At 48.3% G+C, this 26,426-nt stretch overlaps 3 protein-coding genes across 5 annotated transcripts; 2 read left to right on the top strand and 1 right to left on the bottom strand.

Annotated features, from left to right (window-relative positions):
• The first annotated feature begins 1,597 nt into the window (after nt 1-1,597).
• LOC117865208 (mRNA-decapping enzyme-like protein) lies at nt 1,598-5,463 on the top strand. Of its 2 annotated transcripts, none has more exons than XM_034749357.2 (8): nt 1,598-1,923; nt 2,024-2,064; nt 2,167-2,216; nt 2,993-3,137; nt 3,960-4,016; nt 4,129-4,237; nt 4,551-5,012; nt 5,089-5,463. In XM_034749357.2, exons 1-8 carry the CDS (start codon nt 1,735-1,737, stop codon nt 5,140-5,142), a joined length of 1,107 nt encoding a protein of 368 aa, XP_034605248.1. In that variant the 5' UTR covers nt 1,598-1,734; the 3' UTR covers nt 5,143-5,463. The 2 variants fall into 2 exon arrangements, with proteins under 2 accessions (XP_034605248.1, XP_034605247.1); XM_034749356.2 differs by having other exon boundaries at nt 1,600-1,923; nt 4,129-4,252.
• Nucleotides 5,464-5,612: 149 nt separating this feature from the next.
• Nucleotides 5,613-6,888, bottom strand: LOC117865209 (probable F-box protein At2g36090). Its single transcript, XM_034749358.2, has one exon. It carries the CDS (start codon nt 6,792-6,794, stop codon nt 5,811-5,813), a length of 984 nt encoding a protein of 327 aa, XP_034605249.1. The 5' UTR covers nt 6,795-6,888; the 3' UTR covers nt 5,613-5,810.
• Nucleotides 6,889-20,260: 13,372 nt separating this feature from the next.
• On the top strand, nt 20,261-25,295 carry LOC117862743 (cationic amino acid transporter 6, chloroplastic). 2 transcript variants are annotated; one of them, XM_034746249.2, is made up of 5 exons: nt 20,261-20,912; nt 21,982-22,204; nt 22,995-23,346; nt 24,161-24,392; nt 24,472-25,295. In XM_034746249.2, exons 1-5 carry the CDS (start codon nt 20,480-20,482, stop codon nt 25,029-25,031), a joined length of 1,800 nt encoding a protein of 599 aa, XP_034602140.1. In that variant the 5' UTR covers nt 20,261-20,479; the 3' UTR covers nt 25,032-25,295. The 2 variants fall into 2 exon arrangements, with proteins under 2 accessions (XP_034602140.1, XP_034602141.1); XM_034746250.2 differs by lacking the exon at nt 20,261-20,912 and adding an exon at nt 20,929-21,861.
• Nucleotides 25,296-26,426: the final 1,131 nt, after the last annotated feature.

Genomic DNA, 26,426 nt, shown 5'->3' with positions numbered 1-26,426 from the left:
TTGTCGTGTTTTAAGTGCTGTGTTAAAATGTAGAGTACGTGGCTACGGTGATACTGCAGTGAAAATTAGAATTCATTTTTATCTCACTTTAATCTGTATTGCTTATACCAGTGATGCTCATGCCAAGTAAGATTTCAGTATCTTCATATTCACAGTTTTTGTAGAAATAGTTTCACATACAAATCTTTGGTGTCATCCAAGTGCAATAACATGCATGCAATCATTGCTAATTTTATGAATGCTATGATCTTGAAGTATCTCCCTGTATCATCCATCTATTCATCTATTGTTTTTTTAACTTTATTTAGGCATTATAATAGTTTGTTGTTAACTTTTCTTCTGAGGTTGATATTGATATTCTTTTTGGTAGTACTGGTTAAATTATTATCCTTACTTGTTCAGCCTTGTTCTGATATGACCTCATGTCTCTTGTATGTGTACAGAATCTTATGTTGAAGTTCGTAGCGAGCAGTTTTGATATGTATATGCAGTTAGATGTTGCCACAGGTTTACCCTGCATATTGGCTACAAATTTATTCTCGGTTTGGATGTCACTTCAGTTTCTGGCTACTAGAGACAGGTGATTAACCTTTCCATTCTGTGAAATTTGCATCATACAACTTGGCTTTCAGTTGTAGCATTGATTTAGTGAAGCATGCAGTTAAGAATGTGTTTTCGGTTTCTATGATAACTTCAATGTTCCTTATTACAGAATTGCATCTTTCCTGATGACCATGCATATAGAATTCTAGGATAATAGTTTTCAGGAACATAAGGAGGACGGCCAATTTTGAAAACAGTCCGAAAAACGAGTTCGACCCGCATAGCATGTGTACACAGCTTGTGCTGAGTTTCTTCTTCCTTGCACAAAAGATTAGCTCCTGTAAACATTAATAGGACAGAAGGGCAGCAGCACTAAAGATTTCCTAAATCATCTTTGAGTGACCTTGTTATAACATGGTAATATTTGTTAGGCTGGAAGCCAGCTACGTTTCAGTTAAAGCGAGGAGGGAAACTTCATAACCCAGGTTCTAAACTAGTACCAGGATCTGGATACTGGCAGTGCTCTACTCTATACTTGTTAGGGGAGAAGTTCACGTGACCTGATTCTTGACATTATTTGAACAGACTTGGTAAAGATATCTAATGTTCAACCACGGCTCAACTTGATACGATACTATAATACTCCCATGATATACGGTTGAAGGAACAGCAGAACATTCTGGTAGCACTACTAGCTCTCATTGGCGCAAATCCGTGAAGCTAAGGTTCTATTTGGATACGTTTCTCCTAGCCATGCTTGTATTATAATCTAAGCGAATATTTTTTCGCTTTTCGCAGTCCCAATCTCTGAAGCGGCTTACCACATAAGTGAGAATCGGTAAAAATAAGCAAAATATTTATGTCTGGTGGGATTCTCGTTTATTTTCACCGATAAGCCACTTACGGGAGCTAAAAAGGCCTCGAGGTTCAAGGAAAAGAATACTAATGCAACATTACATGGGCCTCAACCAGGTGACCGAGAAACCGACGCGTGGGCCGCGGCCCGTCTTCTCATCCCATTATTCCCCTTCCTCCAGGTGACCGAGGCGTAGCGTGCGTGTACTGTGCTGTGAATTGTTCCGGAAACATCCATCCTCCTCTGCTCACTCCCCAGTTCCTCCTGCCGTCCTGCAGCCTGCTACATCCACTCTCTCTCAGATCCACCCCAACACACGGAGACCGAGCCCAGCCATGCCGCCGCCGCCGCCGCCGCCGCAGGCCAACGGGGGGAAGGTGACCCCGAACCTGGCCATGGACGCCGAGGCCACGCGCATGCTCAACCTCACCGTCCTCCAGCGCCTCGACCCCGCCGTCGAGGATATCCTCATCACCGCCGCGCACGTCACGCTCTACGACTTCAACATCGACCTCAATCAGTGGGTGAGCAAGCGATTCTCCCTCCTCTGGACCGTTCCTGGACTGGCCCGTGATCCGATCCGATCCGATCTGATGCGGGGTTTGTTTTGCTTGCGTTGTGCAGAGCCGCAAGGATGTGGAGGGTTCGCTGTTCGTCGTCAAGAGGTGGGTCGCAGGGATCAGCGAATAAGGGGTTTAAGGGTTTCCGTTGGGTTTTGATTGCGTCTGGGGTCTAATTGCTTCTGGAACTTGTTGGATCGAATGCAGGAACTTGCAGCCGAGGTTCCAATTCATTGTCATGAACAGGCGCAACACTGGTACGTACAGTTCGATCTGGGCTGATTTGCTCGCCTGTTGCTTCGATTTGTTAGCTTGCTTGCTGGTTAGTACATTGCTCTGGTAGGATCAGCCTCAAGGGCACTGGGACCTTTAGGCTATGGAGTATGGATCATGATAAAACATTCTTTCTGGGCATTCTAAGAACTCCATAGGTTAACTTGATCTTGAAGTAGACTAAATAATGTAGCGCAAGACAGAAATGTTGCGCTTCGCTGATTGGCTGATTGCTGGAGCTTCTGCTATTGGCTGCATGGTATCTTTCAACTTTGTGCTTCACAAATCACTCGTGATACCACCGCTAACTTGTAATAATAAGAAAGGCAATGAAATGGCTTCGGACAATAATGAATAGGGCACGCAACTGTTCCTTAAAAAAGATTCATTTGAGAAACTTTTTAATTAGTACTCCAGATGAATAGTGAACAGATTCCTGTTTTGCAAATAGATGTAAACATGTGAGAGATGTGTACACTTGCCGAAAAAGAAAGGGGCACCAGGAACTAGGTTTGTTGATCTCTATGAGAAGCAGGACAACCTGATATCCTGTAATCCGTACTCCATTTATTCTGCATAATAAGAATCAAGATCTGTGATTATAATCCTTATAATTTTATAACATAAGTGGGTTGCTACTTGCCGCCTCAACTTCATTTCTGGGTTTTCATGTTTTGCTGTTAAACTGGTACATGTAGAGGCAAACCTGATCGATGTGCCCGATTCCTCATTGAAAAGTTTGATGCTGTCTTCTTAACAGATAATCTGGTGGAGGATCTATTAAGCGATTTTGAATATGAACTTCAGCCCCCATATTTGTTGTACCGGAATGCTGCACAAGAAGTAAATGGCATTTGGTTTTATAATCAACATGACTGTGAAGCTGTTGCAAGCCTTTTTGGAAGGTAAAGCTTTTCTTGTACTAAATTCCACTTATGCTGGTGGTTATGGATGTGAAACCTGTTTATATGTAATTCAAGTGAACTTCAATGCTGAAATTGATAGCCTGATCTTACCATCACTCAAGAAATGGATGGATGATAGCTATCTTGGAATTGACAAAAGGTAGTTTCTCTAGATGGAACCATGGTGAAATATACAGGCTGCAGCACTTAACATGGGATGGGATGTTTTGGAATCTAACTGAAAATTGTTTATTACTTGCTTTGATAGTATCATTTAGTTGTAATCTTAAATTTCCAGTTAGTCCCTTCATCCGCAAAGAGCTATCTTCCATCACAAAATAAAAAGGGAGGGGGTTGGAAAAGAAAAGGAGTGCAATCATCTTAGTCCTATTAAGTGAAATTCCGAAATCACACAAAATGCTGAGGAAATGCACATGATAGTGCCATACTTTAGGTACATATATGCTGTATGACAGGAGAACATTGATCTTGTGGTTAACTAAAAATTTCTTGCAAGGCTTAACTTTTTCACATCAATTGATTTCATAACTGACTATTACTCCCTCCGTCCATCATTTAATGTGCATTTTGTTAGGATACACATCTATTGATGTAACTTTTGTCCATTAAACATGCGGATAATCTGATTAATTGTTGACCAAAACATGCGACTTTGACTTTTTCAAATCTACTCTTTTATGAGCTATTCATTGTAATAATCCTTATTATGTTCAATTCATTAGGGTCAGAGTTTAGTATCGTAGACTAAGTACAGAAACTTTTCACTTTTGCTCAGATTTTGTTTCATTCATTTTCTTGCAGAATACTGAATGCTTACGCCAAAGTGCCTCCAAAACCAAAAGTGCCCTCCACAAAAAGGTCTTTTTCTCTGGCCTTCCTAGATCCAACTCGGCAATAATTTCCAAATTCTATGCTCTGTAGTTATCAATATATTAGATTCACTTATGTATTATCTTGTAATGTGCCACAGTGAGTTTGAGGAATTGGAGGCTGTTCCAACATCTGCAGCAATAGATGGCCCCCTTGAACCTCCGCCATCATCCAGTGCTCTAGTTTCTGATGCACCTGATGAATCACTGGTGAATTATTTCAATGTATTTTCTCTTCCAATTTTAGCTTTGTTTCCTTATAAGATATACATCGATGGGCAACATGGGTTGTGTCCAGTAGTAAATATCCATGTATCTGGAGTCTCAACTTAATGGGTATTGTCATCCTGATTGATACTTGCATGCCAGTATAGTTCATGACTGCTTCTTGCTTGTCATGGTTGTCTGTAGTTATCATGGATTTGTGCTTGCCATGACTGCTTGCTTATCATGGTTGATACTTGCTTGTTTTTCCATCATGTAATATCTACTGATTTTTTTTTTGTTTTAAACAAATCCACAGGGTGCTGCTACCATTGGAAGCGTATCAAGCGCACAAATGGCTGGAAGAGTGCATCCATCCACTGAGGCTGTTGCATCTGCTCATGTGCCATTGATCGTTCCATCTACTGCTCCGGCACATCAAATACCTCATCCTTTAGGGGGTTCATCAGCTCCACCACTCCCCCTCCATGATGCAAATGCCCACGTCAGCCATTCAGCAAATCTTTTAACACCAGCTTTCTTTGCACCTCCATCACCCTCTTCAACATCTGTAGCACCTGCACCACCGGCTGCATCCATGATGCCTACAGCGCCGCCTCTTCATCCAACTTCAGCATCTGCTCAACGTCCTCAATATGGCACTCCCTTACTCCAACCTTTTCCCCCACCGACTCCACCTCCTTCACTGACCCCTGCACAGAATGATGGGGCTGTTATTTCAAGGGATAAAGTTAAGGACGCCCTCCAGAGACTTGTTCAGGTATGCTTCCTATAAAATTGTTCAATGTAAAAACATTTATTTGATATATGTTCTAACACTTTCTTGCCCAACACAGAGTGACGAGTTCATCGATTTAATCTATCGTGAGTTGCAAAATGCGCACATGTAAACTGTGAATTGGAGTTCATCTTAAAAACAAAGATAGTCCGTATGGTGTTGCTCTCTGTGACAAGATTGCCTTTTTTTTTTCTTGTGAGTTTTGTATGATTTATTTGTCAAAACTTCTGTATATGTTTTAATGTAGAGTGCTTATAGTAAATGTTTGGTGGTATTTATCCTGCTGGTTTCCAAATAACTGTGCTGTCGTATTGTATCTATGTCACCGAGTACCAGGAATGCTAGATTCCAGGATGCCCATTTGGGGCATCCGGATTTTGTAAAACAGGACTTGTGCAGGAATAGTCAAGTACCATAATTTTCGTGTGATTTACCCTGGAGAATTGACAATGGTATTCGACATTTTGCTGGAAGAGGAATTTTCAAAGTCAGCAATTTCATATGCTGGATTGATGTTTATGGAGCAAACAAACGGTTCCTTTCGTGGATGTCCAAATTGCAAGAATAGGGCATGGACCATCATTAGGAAATGAGTCTTCTCACTAAGCTCAGGCCCTTGTGTAAATTGCTAGTGTGTTCAGGCATGTAATAACCTGCACCAGGTACGTAATTACATGTCTTGTGTGCAGCGTGCGTGTCAACGATAGCTCCTTTTTCCCACTATTTACATTGCTCGAGCAGTCGTGCTGTGCATTTGCGTGGCGGTCGTCGAGGTGTCTGTCACCGGAATGTCAGCATCACCAGGAACCCCAGGAACGCCGCCGCCCCGACGCTGGAGCAGCATAGGTCGATGATGCCTTCCCGCCTGGCCTTCCGCTCCTTCCTGGCCGCCCTCCCCTTGACAAACTCTTCATACCGCAGCCTGGCCGCGTCCTCCGCGCCGCGCCCCTGCCTGGCGCCCGCCATGGCCGCGGCGACCACGGCCAGCCCGTCCCTCCCGCTGACGCCGCTGCCCTCACCGTCCACGATGCAGAGGCTGACCTCCCTGACGTGCCCGAGCCTCTCGTCGCACGTGACGGCGGCGTCCAGCGCGACGCCGCCGCCGCCGCCGAGCACGACGGCGAACCGCGCAACGGTCTCCCCCGTGAGCCACCGCCGCTCCACGGACACCGGGCGCCGGCTCGACGCGTTCACGGCGCGTCCGGTCGACGGGTCGATGAGGACCCAGCTGAGGGTGAGCTCGGCCGGGGCGATCGGCGCCGGCGCCGTGAAGCCCTCCTGCACGAGCGCGTCGACGCGGAACGGCGCGCCCAGGAACCACCCCGACGCGGCGTCCGTCTCGACGACGCGCGACATGATGCCGGCGCCCCGGTGGTGGAGGTCGACCGCCGAGACGAGCCGCGCGGGGAGGCGATGCGCCGGGTCGAGCGCCGGTGCAGGCGACGCGGCAGCGGACGGCAACGGGAACGCGTCGGCGAAGAGCCGGCGGTGGCCCTTGTGGTCCGCGGCGGGCACGTCGCGGAGCGATGGCCAGAGCGCGAGGCAGAGCGCTCGCCAGGCGTCCGGGTCGGCGGCGAGGTCGCGGAAGGCGGCGCAGGAGCAGCCGAGCGCGGCCAGGGACGCGCCATCGAGGCGGCGGAGCACGAGTGCCATGACGTCCGCGGGCAGGTCCTCGATGGCCGTCGCGGCGTCGCCGTCCGCCGCGAACGCCGCCGGGCAGCACCGGTCGTCGGCGATCGCCGTGGCGCGCGGCGCGGTGGCCATGAACGTTGAACGACGCGTGGAGCGGATTAGGATCGCGGAGTCTGGTGTGCGAACGGAATGGAAGTTTCTTGTCTCGCTAGCTTGCTGTGTTGGGTTTGGATACGACCGAGCGAGGAACTAGTTGTCGTTTGTATATATACATGTCCGCAGCGTGTGTGTGATTAGTAGGGTAAGTAGTCGCTGTCACTTGCTGTGCGTCATGTCCACGGCGTGCGCGCGGGCTGCCGAGCTGAGAAGCCACGGCGCAGCCGCAGCTAGCTGCCGAGCTGACAAGCAACGCTGAAGGTACGGTGTCGCTGTGACGTGGGACCACCGAGGGGTTGACGTGTATCCTGCTTTGACTGACGCGTCGCCGTCGTCGTCAAGGGGATCAGGGAAAAATGTGGGCACGGCGGCTGTGGGGGCACGCAGCTTGTGCGGAATCTTTCTCGTGTTTGGTGGGGATGGCCATGGCCCCGGGGGGGGTGTAGGTGAAGACTTCGCTGGAGGCGCCCGCCGTCGTACGCCGCGGCTGGTAACGCGTGTTCTGATGGCCGCAGCGCACGGTACATGCCCGTTGCTGGCGTGGCAGGTGTGCTGGACTCCGATCTGGCGCTCGCCGGTCAGTCTCAGTCAATACCGTTCGTTCAACGGCGCGTCGGTGTGCGTAGTACAGTGCAGTCTGCTGATGCCCTGATGGTGGTTAGTGCTATTTTGACACGTGAGGTGGGTTATTCCGCTTGGGAACGTGTGCGGCGTGGTGTTTTATTTTCTGACACGTGTGGTTTCGTTTCAGTCTTCCTCTCCTCTCGTACGTGAACCGTTTGCTTCGGATCCCCCGGCCTCTTGGACAAGAGCACCAATCATTGTTAGAGGTACATTGCTATACCAGTTTTATAGGTTGTCTCATATAGTGCTATGTAGGAATTTTGCTGATGTGGAGGAGAGAGAAAAAGATCGTTGTTTCGTGAAACAACCCTCTTATAGGTTAGATTTTAGGACTATAAGACGACTACTCCACCATTGCACAAGTTATGGTTATATTGCAACTCTTAATATTTCGCGAAATAGAATTACTATTAGATAACTTAAAATAGCAACCCATTGTATAGATAATTTGTTAATCATCTCAAGATTACGTGTTAATGTATGAGACCGTCTATTAGACAATACCAATATACCTGCCCTAGTTCCAGATTACACAGTGTTGCTTGTGCTTCTGTAGTGATCCAATGATCATGACCATCTGATGGATTCTACTTATCTATTAGTCGCAGCAACTTACGCAATGAGTTTCGCAAGTAGTCCATCATAATTAACATCCAAATATTGGATTAATATTGATCCAAACGGAACCTAACAAGATACCCGCAATCTTTTTACTCTGGCTGAGCAGGAAGTCAATGGCGTAGCCACGGAGTGCGCATGCGACTCCATCACTCGTCTGCATAAAGGCCATCTCCGGCGAAACAGGTTGTGCTTCTGTTGCCCTGCAAGTAAGAACCACAAGGGAATTGCAAAAGCATTATTCATCACATCAGGCAGGTCAAAGTTCTTCCATCGCTTCATTATCGTTCACAACCCGCCGTTGATCAAGGAGAGAGTGTATACAGGTGCTTACATGCGGAAGGGCCTAAACTCGTACACCTAGCTTGAGGCTTGAGGCAATGATTGGCCAATGCAAGTATGCAATCTCTCTCCTGTTTCCTATAGTGCCTGCAGAGAGGCAAACAAAATAGCAGTGCAGCAGAACTAGAGCCTACTCCTATTTGAGAGCCCACATTCTGGCCCAATGTAGGTGGATGGGCTGGCTTACCCACGTGGATTGGGCCAGGGATAGTGGAGAGAAGCTAAGGCCCAGCAGCAAGCCAAATCCCATTTTTCTTTCACATGGAAATATGGAGTTGTTCTACTGCTAAACTAACTGAAGATCATACCAAGAGCATTATTTCTGACTAAATTGCGCAGGTACTGTACGTTGCGAACAAATAAGGTAGGTTAACAGCATGACCAGCTAGCTGTATGCTTATTTTCTGGGGATGAAAATTCTTGTTTCTGAAAAGTCTATTAGTGTATCCATCGTACTGCAACAAATTAAGCTAGGCCCACCAGCGTACTGCTACAAATTAAGGTGTCAATTAGGCCATCCGTTCCAAATTACAGGTCGTTTTGATTTTTTAGATGCTTATGCATCTAGACATAGCATAACAAGATCTATAAATATAAATCTAATAAAGCTAAAATAACCTATAATTTGGGACGAAGGGAGCATAAGTGTCACCTCTGCATCCTCTGACCTCCTATTCCTCCTACCTGGGACTGACAGGATGTATCCATCGACGGTCTATTCCATCATCCAATCCGTTTCCTGCTGCGGCCCGTTTCATCACTAAGCTGTCGTAGTTAGGTGATCACAGATAATCTCAGCGACTTGATGATACCATGATATATGCAATGACCTGTCGTCTAATTCGACCGGTCCCATCGCTGGAGACATATCATGCCGCTGATCAATCTTCAAAGATAACTAAACTTTCTTTTTAGATGATGGATTGATGATGGCCTATGCAATGCAAGCTAGATAGCATCAGCAGCAATGCAAGGGCATCAAAGTTCCTTTTGAAACAGGGGGCCATCGATCACCAGCTTATGAACGAACAATGTGAGCGGCCGTACGTGTAATTGCTCCCATGCTACTGTGGAATATGGGAGGTAGCTAGGCCGGCCGATGGGCTGAGCCAGCATGTAGATGGTCCTGTTGCCCGTGTGTGTGTGTGTGTGTAGGTCTGCTGCATGTCGCTGTCGGTTACGTTTTGATTGATCGATTGATTCCCTCACGATGCATGTGTGTATATGTCCATCTGCATTTTTGTATCGATCAGTGTGCACCAGGGCATGGAATGGTGGGCTACACATATAGCAACCAACACCAACGATCTCGAACTGCATGCACATTGCATGCATGCTGTCCTAGCGCTATAGCTTCAAATTAAACAGTGAGCCATGCATGCCTACCCAGGCTCGCTAGCTTCAGGTAGCATAGCTTACTGACTATGCAACTGTGCGTCTGCAGAAACTTGACTGAATCTATTGCTGTTGGGCCATCCAACCTCGATGATCTACCTTCATCTTGAAGCAAGTCTCTAATAAAGTTCACTACGTATGTTGTCGACACTCGATCACCTCTTCCTTGTTTGCATATCAACCGTCATTTCGCCGCTCCCCTCTCTGAATAAGTCCGCCGTCCTAGCTTATCCCCTGGGCCTGATTATTGTCTTGTCATCCTGACCTCTGACCTGCTCGAATTGGTAATACTAAAAGTATTATACGAGAAGGTAACGATGAGTAGAGTTGTGCGTGTATCAAAGAATTCGGCGTGTTAATTCGTCCTAACTAATAAATAAGTAAATGAAATAAAGTACAGGAATGAATAGGCCAGCACTGTGCAAAGTGTGACAGCTAGCATTCATGGCCTGCTTGCTGGGTGTTGCTGCTGTTCACTCGGCGGTTCGTGAGCTAAATCATCAGGAAGAATTTGCTTCAAAAAAAAAATCATCAGCAAGAACACAAAAGTACACACACGAGCATGCATCTGTCTGCAGAAAAGAGCCTCCGAAAGATACGGGCTAGCTAGCTCCGTCCAACTGCGTTTGACTATTCTTGAGAGAGTTGTGCATGTAACGCATGGTGGACCCTGGCTGTGGGCTGTGGCTGGTCCACGCACGCTAGCTGCAAATATGTATATATGTATACATACAAATGCAGCTCGCGACCATGCAAGCCTGTCTGTCTGGTTGCAAATCATTTGGGCAGGATAGCTCGCCGGTGATTGCTGTCAGCTGCTAGCTGCTGGCCCCCCCTCCGCCTCACTGCCTGGACCATTCGCGGAAAAGATGATCGGCTGTTTGCGGCGGTGGATGGCTCCAGCTGCTGCAGCTAGCCGGCCTTGTGGTTGTGGGGGGTCCCTGCCTAGCTAGAAGCTCTCATGGTTGGTAGAGCATCAATTTTTAAGTTCTCTTGCACCACAATGCATGCATGCCTTAAAAGAGATGTTCTTTAGTAGTTTCTAAGTACTATGATATAACTTTATTTATAAGGTACACGCAATTTGTATGGTTCATATATCTCGGAAGTTCATTATTGGTTGCTTTGTTGATTCCCCATGAGGTTGGACGCTGGAGCCATGAACTGCACTAGCTAGTTTTGTAGCTTCCGTCAGTCTTATCAGTAGTCTTGTACTATAACTTCTTCTCCCTTTGGATTCTGATGCAAATCTGATTGCATCAACAATACATCTGCGGCCGGGTACACAGCTCGGTTATTTGAGCGCCGAAAACCTCCCGCTCAATGACAGACGATGAACTGGCATCTATCACTCTTGGATCAAATATCAATCAGTGTAGATGACTTTGTTTCTGTGCATTCAGAGCTGCACGTCCACAGGAACCAAATCAGTAGGCATGACAATGACGCACAGAGTCATCTAGCAACTGCAGGAAAACGTACGGCCTAATTAGTGAGACTGTTTGCATGGATGAGACATTTGCATGTGGTGGAGCCTGTGACAGGGTCACAGGGCAGAATTTGACTAACATCCAATGCAGTTGCAGGTGAAGGGCCCCCCGATCGATGATGGATCGACAATGAGTGAAAGAAAGGGCTGTCATGTTCCAACCGATGCCTGTCGTCTGATCCCCAAAGACCTAATCATTTGGGCAAGATGAAAAAAGTGTACTTACTGGCGATTGCATGCATGTTAGCGCCGGTCCCCTGCTGATGTCTGGACCATCAACTCACTGCAAAGAAACACTAAAGATGCTCTGCTGCTTGCGGCGCTGGATAGACCAGGGTGTTTGATACACCATCCTAAATTTTAGTACCTGTCACGTCGGATGTTTGGATACTAATTAAAAGTATTAAATATAGTCTAATTACAAAACTAATTGCACAGATGGAGTCGAGACGAATCTATTAAGCCTAATTAGTCCATGATTTGACAGTAATCATTTGCTAATGATGGATTAACTAGGTTTAATAGATTCATCTCGCGAATTAGTATAGGGGTTCTGCAGTTAGTTTTATAATTAGCTCATGTCTAGTCCTCCTAATTAGCATCCGAACATCCGATCTGACACTCATAAAGTTTAGCACCTCGTATCCAAACACCCCCCAAGCCTCGTGGGGCTTCCTACCTATAGATAAATGGTCGGTAGGGCATCAAATTTAACTTGTGCATGCGTTTCAGCATCACTCAAAAAATCAATTAAAAATAGTAGATTTTTTAGAGTCTCAGCAATGACTAAAATTGGTTTATTTGCCATATATACACTCCTGATACATGTATCATATGAGTATACTGGAAAATCAAATGAATGGTTGCTATGTATATGCAGTTCATTATTGGTTCGTCCTTTGCTGATTCCCACGAGAGGTTGAAACCATACACTGTATTATGAGTACGAGTGTGCTTGCTTGTGAGCAACATGCATGAACAGGGATAAATCCCCCAGCCTTTAGGTTGTTAAAAATAGGTGAGATCTCGGAGAATATTTGTCTGCGGCTTTATTTATTTATTTGCACTCTACCATGATAGCAAGGAATATATGCCACCATGTCCCCTCATCAGCAAATGATCACAACAGATCCAAAAAACAAATCGCCCTCTTGGCACATGCTTTGTTCACATGTATCTTAACCATGAATCCTACCTAAAAATGACGTGATCACTGCAACAATACCAGAAACCAGCTTGTGTGTGATCTCTCCTCCCACACCAAAACCAGATTATATATGATGAAGGTTATAGGCTGCGGGAAGATCTTTTTGGGTCATAGATGTGTGCAAAACTGTGGGCGGTTGCAGTAGTGTCGCTTTTGGAGAGTAGGCATCGACGATCTGGTCCTAAAATAATGGTGATTAGGTGCAAGATCGGCGTCTGTGGTGGTCCATGACTATATATATATGCCAAGCTGCTATAAACTAGATTTCGACAGATCATTATTGGATGTGAATGGCACTGGTTTACACGCTTTATTTCGTCTTCTCTTTTGACTCGCGATAAAGAAAAAGGCTAGAATGAGACACCTAGGAATAGAGGGGCAAGAAAGAGAAGATTTTGCAGGCATGAACTTAACCATTTCCATCATGGGCTTGTTACTCTCGTGGCCAAAAGTTGTTAGCCTTTTCCCTCTTGCATCAATATGGTCTCCATGTGAACTTGCTGATGGCTGGATGTCTACGAATTGCAGGATAAAAAAAAATACACAAATATGATTGAAATGCAAGGATAAGGGCAGAGGATTGGATATCGCAGGAGGACGGAATATGAATGACTATTTAGATGGCATGGATGGAGAAATAACAAAATAATTTGAAATGAAAGAAGGACACAATGTAATCAATCTGCTTACAAGCCTCTTCTTCTTCTTCTTACTGGATAAGCCTCTTCTTTTGTTCAAAGGGGAGCCATAAGAAAGAAAATATTACATAGAAATTTCATAGGAATTATATAACATAGAAATTCCCCAAGGAATTTTCTAACATTAGAAATTTCATAAGAATTTTAGAAGCACATTCTTTCATAAGTTCCAAAGGGCACCATGGGAAGGAAAAATCATAGGATTCGGAGGGCTCCTTTAGACTTTAGAGAGATATTCTACGAAATGCCTAGTGCGTTTGAGGACCTTTTGCCCAAGAAGTGTCATGGAGTTAATTAATGAGTAGTTGACGCCACTAGCTTGTATTGTTTCACTGCACCCCTGTTTTTCCTGAATAATCAACCGTCGAAAAGGGTTTAGTCCACTCCAAATTGAAATCATATCGAATTTTATTATTACAATACTCTCACTGTTCTTATTTTTTTTCCAAAAAAATTGCACATATATTTTCCAGAAAAATCATGTGAGGCCGATGTTGTATATGATATCCGGGTGTTTGGACTAATATCTTTAAAAACTATTATATTTAAAAATTATTTAGAAACTAAACTCTAACTAATAATCAAAAATATTTACCTACTACTCTCTCATAATATTCATATAGATATATACATATTATCTTCATCCGATCATGATACATTTTAGTTAGTAATTACTCATAATGTTTTCATCCACATTTATAATCTTTAACTTTTCACTTTGCACCACAGGTATGTGCTTGAATTTGTTTAATGGTTCCGAAGTTTGAGCTATAATTTTAGCATAGAAATATATATTCTCATCACTTCTTCTATATCTTTATAAATGGTGACACATATCATACATATATACCTTAATTATTATATTATATACCAATAGTGTAACAAATAGATGATTTAGAATCATATATTAGTGTATATCTTTAGTTAAGGTGATTTAGATTCAAATATAGGGTTACCTCATGTTATTTTTAATAATGGCATATGTTGATAATATAGATGCAAATTTAGTGGTTACTTTAAGTTATTTTTAATTATTAGTGGCGAACAATTTACTTGCAAATTTAGGAGGTTATTTTAAATATTGTTTGTAACGGCATAAGGGGTAATTTTGATGAAGATTAGGGGGTTACTTTAGTTTATTTTGTATAATGGTATAGTGGGTAGTTTAAATATATATTTAGGGGCTTACTTTAAGCTATTTTTATAATGGCATATGTCGGTAATTTTTTAGAAAATATAATAGATCCAATAGCTTGATGATTTGAATCTATCGATTGATGGCCAGATGTTTTGCTTTTTTGTGAGAATTTCTAGGGTTTCTCTTTTTTTTCTAGAGTGTTCATCTAGGATTCTAGGTGACTTCACCTGGAGGCTTCAAAAGGAGGTAATAGTAAGATAAGATTTATTAAGGCCTCTAGAATCTGATTTTGGTGGCGCTACTATGCAACCCAAAATTTATTTCAGGAATTCCATTTTAAAGAAACACACAAGCGGAGCAATATGAGCAGAGAGGTACTCTCTCCGTACCAAATTGTAGGTCGTTTTAGCTTTTTCAGGTGTATGTCTAGATAGAAAGTTAAAACGACCTAATTTGAAATATAGGGCTTTTGTGGTTTGGCAACTCGCCTTTAATTTGTGTGAGAAATCAACCAATGGATCCGTGTGCGGTAGGCACTGAAAACGTACACTCGGCCGGTACTTGGCACTGTGCGGGAGAAAGTGCGGTGTATAGGACCCTTAATAAATGCACGGCGGCCAATCATGGGAGCACCGATATGCCTTTGCTTTAATTTTTTGCCCTACTGTACGTGGGCACAGCACAGTAGACGAAAACCAACGCCGGGTCGGCAAGGAAACACGTCGTACCGATCCTTCTGATCGCCGAATCGTGTCCTTGGCTGCAGAGATCACGTACGATCACGCAATCCATCGACCATACGCGTGCCCTCTACCTAACTTTGATCTTCTTTTCTGCTGCTCTTATATTATATATATATATATACATGACTCTCTCTTCCGTAGCTGCATGTTGGTGCGGCAACTTGTTCCGGACACTCTGATGAAACTGCATGCAGTCGTCGTTGCGCCAAGAACGGACGCGTACGAACCAACAAGCTGTTGCAGGTCAACTACGGGCAGAAAGCAACTCGGCTCGGGATGCGTGCGAAGGGAACGCGAAAGACATGGCAAATTCATGTTACGTTCCTTTGTTGTTTAAAAGATCTCGTCCTCTGGATCGATCTTTAACCCATTCTAAGTTGCGCACATGTATCAGATACCATAGCTTAGTGATTCGGCACCCGCATTGCCCCCCGCTCGAGCGACTCGGGAGGCGGCTGGAACCCGACCGCCGCCCCCACCCCATACCCTCCACTCCCCTCGCCGTCGTCGAAGGGGGCTACCGAAAGTTCGCTCGGTCCAAGAAGGCGGCGGCAGAACATCTTGCCGCGACAGGCGCTCATGCTTGTCCCCATCGGGGTATGGCGTGCGGCGCGACGGTGGCGGCCATGGCGCCCAGTGTAGCGTGCGAGGCCGCGCGACCGAGGCGGTCTGGCGTGCGACGTGTGGGGCTGCGCGGCAACTAGGGCTCGGGCTTGGGCACAAGGAGCGCTGCGGCGATCGGCAAGACGGCATGACGATGGGCTGGCGGCCGCCTTGACCCTCCGTGGCCGGATCTGCTACCCCCGTGGGCGGGCAGATCTGCTGTGGTGGCGGCGAGCCCAATGGGGAGCAGCACCGGTGGTGGTCGAGTGGGACAATCGCCCCCCACCCCCCGGGCTGCGGTGCTGCCGACGCCCCGGCAGGAGGCTGCGCGGGCGTGGTGGGGCGCCGCTTGCCCGTGTACGGCGACAGCCACACACGGGCATGGAGGCGGTGCCTTTAGTCGTGCTCTGCCCCTGGTCTGGTGTAGCCTGGGCAGCGAGCCCGCCGGACCCGAGGAAGGAGAAGTCGTTGTAGGCCTAATGGCGGCCCGGCAAGTGGGTTGAGGAGGGAGGCCATGCGGCGTCGGCGGTGCACGGGATGAGGAGGAGACCACACCACAACAGTGTGCGGGTTGAGGTGGTGATTGCGCGATGATGCCTGCGCGCGAGGGAGGATGTGGTGGCGGTTTCGGTTGTGCTCAAGCGGCTGGTTGGTGACTGGGGCGGTTGCAGGGAGGCGTTTGTGTTGGTGCAACCATGACGGGCGGGGAAGTTTGTGGCGGCTGCCGGCGGGAGGTGTCGGGCGAAAGCCATGCTCGGTGTGCCAGGCTGACAACGTCGATGCCTTAGGCACCGCAATTTCCTATTGGGGACGTTGTCATGTCGCTCTCCTCACTTCGTTCTCAAAAACTCTAGGTGAAAACCTTGCCTAGGTTCTTTAGGCGGGCGGTGATGGCGCATCTAGCGTCATGTCCTTCTTGAAGGCATCGTCTTCGGAGTTCCGACGACGGTGGGCAGCGTGCCGATAGCTTCCCTGTTTGTTTAGCGGCGAGCGGTCACGCATGACGGCGGTTGTGTCGGTGCTAACCTCCGGCCATGGTGGATTTGGGCCTCGTGGTGGAATGGGTGGAGGCCTAGTCAACGACTTGAGGTGCGGATGTCCGCGGTGGCGGAAGGCGGCTAGAAGTGGATGTTTGGAGCGATGTCTAGAGGCACTTCTTGGCATGAGGACGGTAGGGAGGAGGCGTGCACCAGTTGTAACCACGAATTTGGCACGAGGCCAGCATGGTACGGGGTGGCCGCTAGATTTGCTTCGCCAAAGAGACCTATGTGGAGGTGATCCTATGATGGCTGCAAATGTTGTGCGCGGCACCCTGCTTTCCTCGATGAGGCGACTGGGTTGCTTGGTGCCTCAGTGTACAACCAGATCTTGGGATACGTGGTTAGCATTTGATGTTCGGAGGCAGCTGCTCCTGTATCAGTTCGACAGCTTGCAACGTTCTATGGTGGCTAGCCCTGCTTGGCGGATGTTAGTCCGGTGCAAGACAACTTCGTTTGGAGGCGCAAGTGGATCTGATGGCTCGACAGCTACACGGCTTGCAGCGAACCACGGTGGCTAGCCCTGCATAGTAGTGGCTGGCCCGGTGTGGGACATCGTCGGTAACGACGGTGCTGGCAGTGACGACAGGTTGTCCTCTGTCAGCCTTGTGCCCTGGTGACGGTGTTGCTGTTGGTGCACGAGCACCGATGTTGTGGAGCGTCATGGTGGTGCCACTGCCCCCTCTTGACCAACCATATTGTCCGTGGCGAGTTCGAGTTGAGGCCGGGTCAATGTCCCAATCCGACCGGACTGAGTCTTTCGTTGAGGCTCATGTCGATGTCGCAATCCGACCGGCCCAATCCAACCGGCCGATGTTATGTTTTAAGTTGAGTTTTGAGTAGTACGTTGGCGTGGTACGACAGCGGGTTGATGTTTCAATTCAATCTGCCGGTGTTCGTTTTTATTTGTCCAGTCTAAATTTATTCTTATTTTTAATATAATCGGCGCTCTTCAGCGTGGTTCGTTTTAAAAAAGATTTTAACCAATTCTTCGCATTGCCACCATGCGTGCGAAACTGCCAATGCCCACCCATTGCCAGCCCAGTGAATCTTCGGCTCTTCGCATGAGTTGAGTCGAGAGGTGGCTGGAGGCTGGAGCTAGCTCCAAGCTCCTCGAGGAGCGTGCAAGGCAGGTGGTCCCTTGGCAAGCTAGCTGGTCGGCCGGCCGCGAGTAGTGTAGGCCCGCGCTCGCAGTGAATCGTCGTGTCAGAGGGCATGCCATGCCCCTATCAGATTCAGAGACAACCAAAGAGTGCGGGACAAGCAAGCAAAAGGCATGGGTTAAATGGCGCCGCCGCGCCGCACTGTGCCTGCCGCTGCCGGCCGTCACGTCTCGTCGCACGCGCCGCTGCCTGCCTGCCAATGCCAAGGTGTGTTACCGGAATGCCCTCGGACAGCCATCCTGTGTGCGTGTGCGCGTCAGTTCAGAGGTGGGGTGCTTTCCGTCTTTTGAATTTGTAGTAGTTGCCCTATCGCGGGGGCAACGCACGGGTTGAGGGCGGCGTTTTCGGGAAGCAAGAAGCAACGGCGTATGGGCTGGGCCGGCACACCGCTCGAGGGTTGTCAGTGCCGCCGTCGGAGGTCCACTTGTCATCCACCGCTAGCAGTAATTGGGTATGATGGGTGTAGCTCATCAATGCCGCCGATGTTTTATCTGGAAATCTGGATCCTGGGTTACTAGGATTCAAGCACCAATCCCATTCCGCCATGAGGGCACTGCCTGCCCCGCACATCGATCTTCCTCCCCAAAATCATGGGAAGAAGACGACGTCCAAAGTTTTCAGCCGGGGAGAGGCAGAGAAACAGGTTTGTGTGTGATTCAAAGATACTGCCTAGCTTTGAGCCAAAGATCGTACCATAACAACTTGTAGGACCGTGCGCATTATACGGCCGCGCCGGATGCATCATCTATCTGTAGGACAGAGACAGAAGTTGTGTAACGCGGGGGGAAAAAGGAGAAACCACACGCCAGATAAAGATGAGCGCTTCACAGGAATGCCATTGGAGACGGTTATGTGCGTTAGCAACCATCTCCAACTTGCCCCTTTCTTACCGGAAAGAAAGAACCAGCAGGCTTCAACTTGCACTCCACTTTTGCATATATAATATACGCCAGGGTCTACTACACCCGTTCTATATTTACGTAGTATAAGTACTACATCTATTTTGTTTTCTACCTCCCTTTTCCCTATAGCCCCCAATCAAACGCTATATCAGTGGAGGCCTTCGGGTTTTGTTTGCTTGCTTAAACATTTTAGCACCACACACAAAAAGGAAATTATACAATGGCCGCCGTGCCACTAATATAATTGAGTTTCAGATTCTTGCCACCATTGTTCAGTGATATTGTATTAGTGTGGTTCAATGTCATGCATGTTTGTTTTTTTTTCCTTTGCTTTTTATATCTGTGGCCATAGCATTTGGTACAAAAATATAGAGCAACGAACTGCCCAAGATGATGTATGCAATTCACGTACAACTTCTCTCTCTTGGCAAAAGAATAGTTTACACCGCACTCCGTATAGTCTGCTCTTGTGCGTACATGCACAGTGACAGAGAAATCAAATACAAATATAATTGTGAAAGTTGGTTGACGTACTGCATGCCGTATGATAGGCGAGAGGGACATACGACAAGGGGTAGCTTATACAATAGGGTAGCACCAAGTGGGCCCCGCCCGCCCAGCGCTCTGCTATTGCTGCTCCGCTGGTCAGCACGAGCACGAACCAACCAGCGGTCACCGCCACCGCCCATGCACCGTGGCTGGCGAGATCATAGTTGAGATGGAAGATCCCTGCACGAGCCTCCTATGCACAGCACGTACACGTACGGGCACCGCCGCAGCAAACCGTCGCGCTCACACGCACCATCAATCCACAGCGCAGGAGTAGGGTGCGTGTCAGCGTCACGCACTCTCACTCACACGTGAGCTTGTCGAGATGGATCGATCCCTTGCGTGCCACACGGCTTCTTCTTCTTCTTCTTCTAGTGTCCTGTCTGAATTCTGATCCACGGCACGGGCGGGGACATGCGTGACAGCAAAACCTCAGCAGATATCCCCATCCGGCAAATCTTCATCTTCTGACGGCCGACCCGATCCAGGATGAGCGCGCGGTAGCGATGTATATGGGCACCAAGCAGCTTGCTTCTCACTCCTCTGATCTTCTTCTCATCGCGCGCCTTGCCGGTTGGGCTATTATATTAGCATACTACGAGTGGCTCTAGCTATAAGTGGGCTGGCTGGAGCTATCTGTGTATTGTTTAGTTTTTTTTTCCTTTTTTTGCCAAGATGATGCGTCTATTGTTTGGATGTGTATGGATCCATTTCATTTATTTGCATCGGTCTCTCTCCAAAATTGTTCTACTTTTCAGATATGGTTTGCAATAATAACACAGTGTGCATGCAAACAAATGTGGGCCGGGTAGTTAATTGCCATAGCCACCTGCCCACCTGGCCTCATCATATACTGGATACTGCTAGTAATCCTAACGGGGATCATCCTCCATGCGTACAGTGGCAGTACGATCATACTCCAGTGGCCGTGGGTGGAGGTGGGGGAATGCGCTAGTGGCTGCGGCAACGCGCGCCACCCACCCACAACGCTCGCGCCGAGCCTCCGAGCGCTCTTTATATACCGCGCCTCCTCGCCCTCGCCTCGCCACGCCACGCCACGCCTGATCGCTTCTTCCGTTACTTCTCCAAACCCCTCCACCTCCCCCCCTCCCTCCTCCACACCCGCCCCGCGCCGCCTGTCCCCAATACGGCCATGGACAAGGGCGCGCTGGCATCGTCTGCCTCCGACCAGGGGGCTCTGACCGCCGCCGCCGGCGGCGGATCGTTCGCGAGCCTGCGCGCGTACGGCCGCGCGCTGGCGCAGACGCCGCGTCGCCTGGCGCGGCGGGCGTGCGCGGCGACGGCGCCGGGGGAGGAGATGAGCCGCGTGCGGGCGCGATCCGGCCCCCGCATGGCGCGCGCGCTGCGGTGGTGGGACCTCGTCGGCCTCGGCCTCGGGGGCATGGTCGGCGCCGGCGTCTTCGTCACCACGGGCCGCGCCACGCGCCTCTACGCGGGGCCCGGCGTCGTCGTGTCCTACGCCATTGCGGGCCTCTGCGCGCTGCTCTCCGCCTTCTGCTACACCGAGTTCGCCGTCGACATGCCCGTTGCCGGCGGAGCCTTCAGCTACCTCCGCGTCACCTTCGGTCAGTACGACACCACCACCATGGCCTTCCGCGACCGTTGATGCTTTCGATTATATCCGGTGTTTGCTTCTTTGGGAAGTTTAATTTCCTTCTTCATTCAGGCGACTGAATTCAGCTTCAGTTTGTTTCAGCTCGTGCCGTTCACGGCATTGGGCAGTTGTGACGCCACATATCAAAAAAATTTCTTAAATCATTTCATGGTTATCATCTTGCATGTGTACTTGCTTGCTCTCTTTCCCCTTTCTTGGGCTTGTGGCTTGTCCATATGCTCCAAAGCGGCATCCTTTTTTCATGCCTATTTTAGTGCGGGCTAGAGGTGTCGTCTTACGGCACCTGCTCATGCGGGAGTCTTGTTTGTTCATTTGCGGCAGCCAAACCAAGAGGCAATGCCAATTTGATTTTTTTTTGGCTCCAACATGCTTATTTTCCGTGTCACTTGTACTAGTTGCGTCCGCGAGCGAGGGATGCGATTTGAGGAAGAAAAAAAAATTAAAGTGCCTCCTGATGATTAATTGGCTCCTCATTTTCTTAGAGGCAAGATTTGTTTTTCCTTTTCATCCCCCTCCAAAAAGATTTGTCTTCACTTTGTCGGCTGATAATCCCCATTTCTTTTCGTTTGAAAACACTTGAAAAGTACAGGACCTACCTAAATTTGCCCAACTTTGCATGCAGCCCGTGTTGCAGGCTGGTTTGTTTGTCAATTGGTTTTTTTTGGCTCTTTTGTAACTGGCATCAACGATTAAAGAAAGCTGAAGACGATGGCGACGTCCAACAGATTTTATCACGCAGCCCAAACGGTTTGCTCTTTTCGTCGTCCACATGGGACCGAGAGTCCTCAACCTGTTGAAGGGCCAAGGACCGGGACAAGATCAGGGTCATTCTCACAATCACCGTTTCCTCCGTCCTGATCACCCAGAAAATCACCTAGCATTTGCCTTGCAATTCTCATGTAATTTAACATGTAACACTTACTGACAGCGATTTCTGTTTGGAGTTGCTCTTTTTTTTTCTTTTACTACTGTTCTGTCGTGGCGGCGACGTGACGTCTGCGCTGTTGTGTTGGTTGCAGGTGAGTTCGCGGCGTTCCTGACAGGGGCGAACCTTATCATGGAGTACGTCTTCTCCAACGCGGCGGTGGCGCGGAGCTTCACGGCGTACCTGGGCACGGCCGTGGGCGTGGACGCGCCCAGCAAGTGGCGGATCCCCGTGCCCGGCCTGCCCGAGGGCTTCAACCAGGTGGACCTCGTCGCCGTCGGCGTCATCCTCCTCATCACCGTCTGCATCTGCTACAGGTGCGTGCGGCAGTTACCGCAGCTTCTCTGATGTCACCACAGCACTCAAGTTTTCTTCTTTTTTTGGTGTGGAAAAGCATAATAATTCGATGTTACAAAGAAGATATTGCGTCCAAGTGTCACTCCTGTTGTCTCTTCGTGTGTCACTCTCCAATCTGCATTGTCTGCTCTGCATTAGTGATATGATGAGATGGAAAGGAACACCTGGTTTCTGTGCACTCAAAAGCAAATGCACAACACTTTTGTGACTCCCAGATTTTACTGCCATGTAGCAGTAGACGGTTCCGGTAATTGTTGTTTTTCTTTGGGAAGAAAAATATTGTCGTTTTGTGTTTTTGCTCTGCAAACTGCCCCTGCACTACTTCAGACTGATGTTCAGACAAAGCAGGGTCGATCAAATGGAGATTTTGTTCCGTGGCAAAGAATCTTGTCGGTTGCTGTTTTCCGGTGTACCTTCTTCTTTTTGGTTGGTGATCCAATGTTTTTTGTGGCAAATGTTGCAAACTTTGTCGAAAGATGAGAATCAAATCAAAAGCTAGCCAGTCTAGCTACTGTTTGGCTGACCTCTTGTTCCTGAATTCTCGCTCGTATCTTTCTTTACACCTCAGATCGTCCAAGAACCGCACAATTTTGTCTAGTATAACCGTGGAAATCTGGAACGCAACCTCTGAATGATTGAAAATTGCAACTGCCTTTTTTTTTTTTGGGGGGGGGGGGGTGGCGGGATTGCTAGTAGTTGTTGTTCTGACAAAATTGTTTGTTCTTGTTCGTGCTCTGCAATCGATGGCAGCACCAAGGAGAGCTCGGTGGTGAACATGGTGCTGACGGCGGTGCACGTGGCGTTCATCCTGTTCATCATCGTGATCGGGTTCGTGCACGGCGACGCGCGGAACCTGACGCGCCCCGCCGACCCGTCCCGCAACCCCGGCGGCTTCTTCCCGCACGGCGCCATGGGCGTGTTCAACGGCGCGGCCATGGTGTACCTGAGCTACATCGGGTACGACGCCGTCTCCACCATGGCCGAGGAGGTGGAGCGGCCCGCGCGCGACATCCCCATCGGCGTCTCGGGCTCCGTCGTCGTCGTCACCGTGCTCTACTGCCTCATGGCCGCCTCCATGTCCATGCTCCTCCCTTACGACGCGGTACGTGCGCGCCTAATTGTCCTGTTCATTATCTACGCAAGCTTTGTAGGATGCCCTGGCCCGGCCCTGTTCGAGATTCCACCTATGACAGCATTTGAGATTCCAAGATAGGCATACCACGTTTTGCTATAGTTTCTCTCACGTCTCACCTAGAGGAGGGAGAAGCTCATCATCTTTATGCTCTAGGGAAAAAATTCTAGGGACAATCAGGGGAATATACGTACTCTCTAAAGGTCAATTGGGTGGCTACAGTTAGGTGCATGCAACATGATGTGGACACAGTTGATGCTGCTTATGCAAACCTCAGAGACATCCTGTTTCAGAATTCCATCCATGGCGAAATTGAGGCTGAGGCATAGCTGAATGGGTTTATGCTGCACACTCACCTATAACTGAAGAATAGAATTGATGCCCATCGATTTCCTTTTTGTCGTAGCATAGACTGCTACTATATTTAGAGCTCATCTTTGGTTGCGTAGGTGAGGGCAGCAGCTCTGCTCAGGGAATATATGGTCAATTGGGCATCTGATCCCGGCCCCCGCTTTCTTTCTTCTCTTTCATATCTCCCTCAGCTTTTCTGGGATGTTGGTCGTATGATTTGGGGGTGAATCTGAGGTCCCAATCGCAGGTCCGGCCCAGAATCCACTTTCCTTCTTTTCTGGCAGAACAAAAGGCATCGATCGAGGATTTTTACTGCCTTTTCGTGGTTCTATTCTACTCTAGTACCTGCGACCACGAATAACAGTGACGGCTAATTCAGTCAGGAAACCTGCGACAGTTTTTCACCTGGTCTGATTGCTGTGGTGACGTGCAGATTGACCCGGAGGCGCCGTTCTCGGGGCCGTTCAGGGGCCGGAAGGGGATGGCGTGGGTGTCCAACGTCATCGGCGCCGGCGCGAGCCTCGGCATCCTGACGTCGCTCATGGTGGCGATGCTTGGGCAGGCCCGGTACCTGTGCGTCATCGGCCGCTCCGGCGTCATGCCCGCCTGGCTCGCCAGGGTCAACCCCCGCACCGCCACACCCGTCAACGCCTCCGCCTTCCTCGGTGCGTCTTCCGTCCGATTCAGCTTGCTGCTGGAAGCTCTCTGTTTATTGATGCTGGTGCTGACAGTGGCAGCTCGCAGGGCTCTTCACGGCGGCGCTGGCGCTGTTCACGGAGCTGGACATCCTGCTCAACCTCGTCTGCATCGGCACGCTCTTCGTCTTCTACATGGTGGCCAACGCCGTCGTGTACCGCCGCTACGTCGGCGACGCCGAGCTCGGTCGCACCCGCAGAGCCTGGCCGACGCTGGCGTTCCTCGCCGCCTTCTCCCTCCTCGCGCTCGCCTTCGCGCTGGTTTGGAAGCTGGCGCCGCCCGAGCGCGGCGTGCGGACGGGCCTCCTCGCCGCGTGCGCGGCGCTCGCCGTCGCCACGGTCGCCGCGTTCCAGGCGCTGGTGCCGCAGGCGCACGCGCCCGAGCTGTGGGGCGTGCCCGGGATGCCTTGGGTGCCCGCGGCGTCCGTGTTCCTCAACGTCTTCCTCCTGGGCTCGCTGGACCGGCCCTCCTACGTCCGCTTCGGCTTCTTCTCGGTCGCCGCGTTGCTCGTGTACGTGCTCTACAGCGTGCACGCCAGCTACGACGCCGAGGAGAGCGGCCTCGACGGCGGCGGGGCAAAGGTGCAGGACGAAGCGTGCACGGTGTAGCAGGGCACGTCTGGCTGACGTCATAGAGAGAACTAACTAATCCTAATTCAGCATTACTCACGGGCTCCAGTATTTTTTTTTTCTTCTTCCTATGTTTTTGACCTGTTCTGTGCTGACGCGAGCAAAAGGGTAAAAAAGGGGAAAAATCTAACAAGGGTGGGTAAAACAACACAAAGGAAATGGAGAGAAATGAAGGGTCTGTGCATCCTGTAATGTAACACGCAAAGATGATAAGTGTATATGCTCAAGGAAGGATTCATGTCATCATAATTCGAAAATGATTGGCTATGCACCCCTCTGTGACGTCCGCTTCTCATGTACGTATCTATAAAAGTTTATAAAATAAATAGTAATTTGGGCCGATTCTCATGTACGTATCTATAAAAGTTTAGTTTATAAAATGAATAGTAATTTGAGCTGATTCTCATGTACGTATCTAAAGTTTATAAAATGAATAGTAATTTAGGTTGAGGGAGTATTAAGCAATCACCGGCAGGGAAGACTAAGAGTGGAAGTTCACGTGACTAAGACTAGGAGTGAAAAATGTCACAAGATCATGCAAACACGCAAAGCCAATTGAAGGACATTTGGCACTCAAGCAGGAACAGAGCCACGAATTTCACTCGAGAGGTGCTAGTTCAACCAAAACATTCATTCATATGACGGCATACGAAATTACTTCCAGTAAACACCGATCAACTAAGATCAAGTTGGAAATGCAGCTTGATTATGGTCTCCGCTTCGTCAAATATAGCAAAGTCAACAGCGTCCAAAAGGATGTCCAAACTTGCAAAGTATCTTGCAAAATCTATGTTACCACAATACGACAGGAAATCTATCCTCACCCAGGTTCACTACGATGTAGTGAAGGTGGAGTATACTCGTCCTCTTGAACTAATCTTAATTTTAATCACCTTCTTACTATTATCAATTAGAGGGTTCTTCTGGAGCCTCCCATTAATCCTCACGGCCTCCATCATAAAAAAACTATAAGGCCCCATTTGGATCCCTTCATTTGAAGGAATTGGAATCTATTTAATGGAGTAGGCTAATTTATCTTGGAACGTGGCATTCCATAACCTTCCAAAGTTTAGATATAAACCTATCTTAAATTCATAGGGTGTGGGATGGAAATTGATTCTATAGATTATGATTATTAGAATGGAATTCAATTCTTATAGCACGCTCTTGAACTCGCTTCCCTATAGTAGAAGTGCAGCACATAAGTATCTCTCCCATATCACCAACAATAATATACAAATATATTCCACATACAATTATATTAGCTTAATTAATTTGTGTCTAAATTATGATTATTAGAATGGAATTCAATTCCAATGATCCAAACGGGACCTAAAGTAATTCCTAATTTTCATCTAAACTGCTACCTATATA

Source organism: Setaria viridis, chromosome 7 (genome assembly GCF_005286985.2).
Source record: "Setaria viridis chromosome 7, Setaria_viridis_v4.0, whole genome shotgun sequence".
NCBI lineage: Eukaryota > Viridiplantae > Streptophyta > Magnoliopsida > Poales > Poaceae > Setaria > Setaria viridis.
Note: the sequence above shows the minus strand (reverse complement) of the source record. Positions and strands in the feature narration are given on the sequence as shown.

Bases quoted from the DNA above. Each gene is read 5' to 3' on its own strand.
- LOC117865208 (XM_034749356.2), top strand. From the start codon at position 1,735: ATGCCGCCGCCGCCGCCGCCGCCGCAGGCCAACGGGGGGAAGGTGACC. The intron at 1,924-2,023 runs GTGAGCAAGCGA...TGCGTTGTGCAG, and splicing joins ACATCGACCTCAATCAGTGG to AGCCGCAAGGATGTGGAGGG. The intron at 4,253-4,550 runs GTATTTTCTCTT...ACAAATCCACAG, and splicing joins CACTGGTGAATTATTTCAAT to GGTGCTGCTACCATTGGAAG.
- LOC117865209 (XM_034749358.2), bottom strand. From the start codon at position 6,794: ATGGCCACCGCGCCGCGCGCCACGGCGATCGCCGACGACCGGTGCTGC.
- LOC117862743 (XM_034746249.2), top strand. From the start codon at position 20,480: ATGGACAAGGGCGCGCTGGCATCGTCTGCCTCCGACCAGGGGGCTCTG. The intron at 20,913-21,981 runs GTCAGTACGACA...TGTTGGTTGCAG, and splicing joins CTACCTCCGCGTCACCTTCG to GTGAGTTCGCGGCGTTCCTG. The intron at 24,393-24,471 runs GTGCGTCTTCCG...GGCAGCTCGCAG, and splicing joins CAACGCCTCCGCCTTCCTCG to GGCTCTTCACGGCGGCGCTG.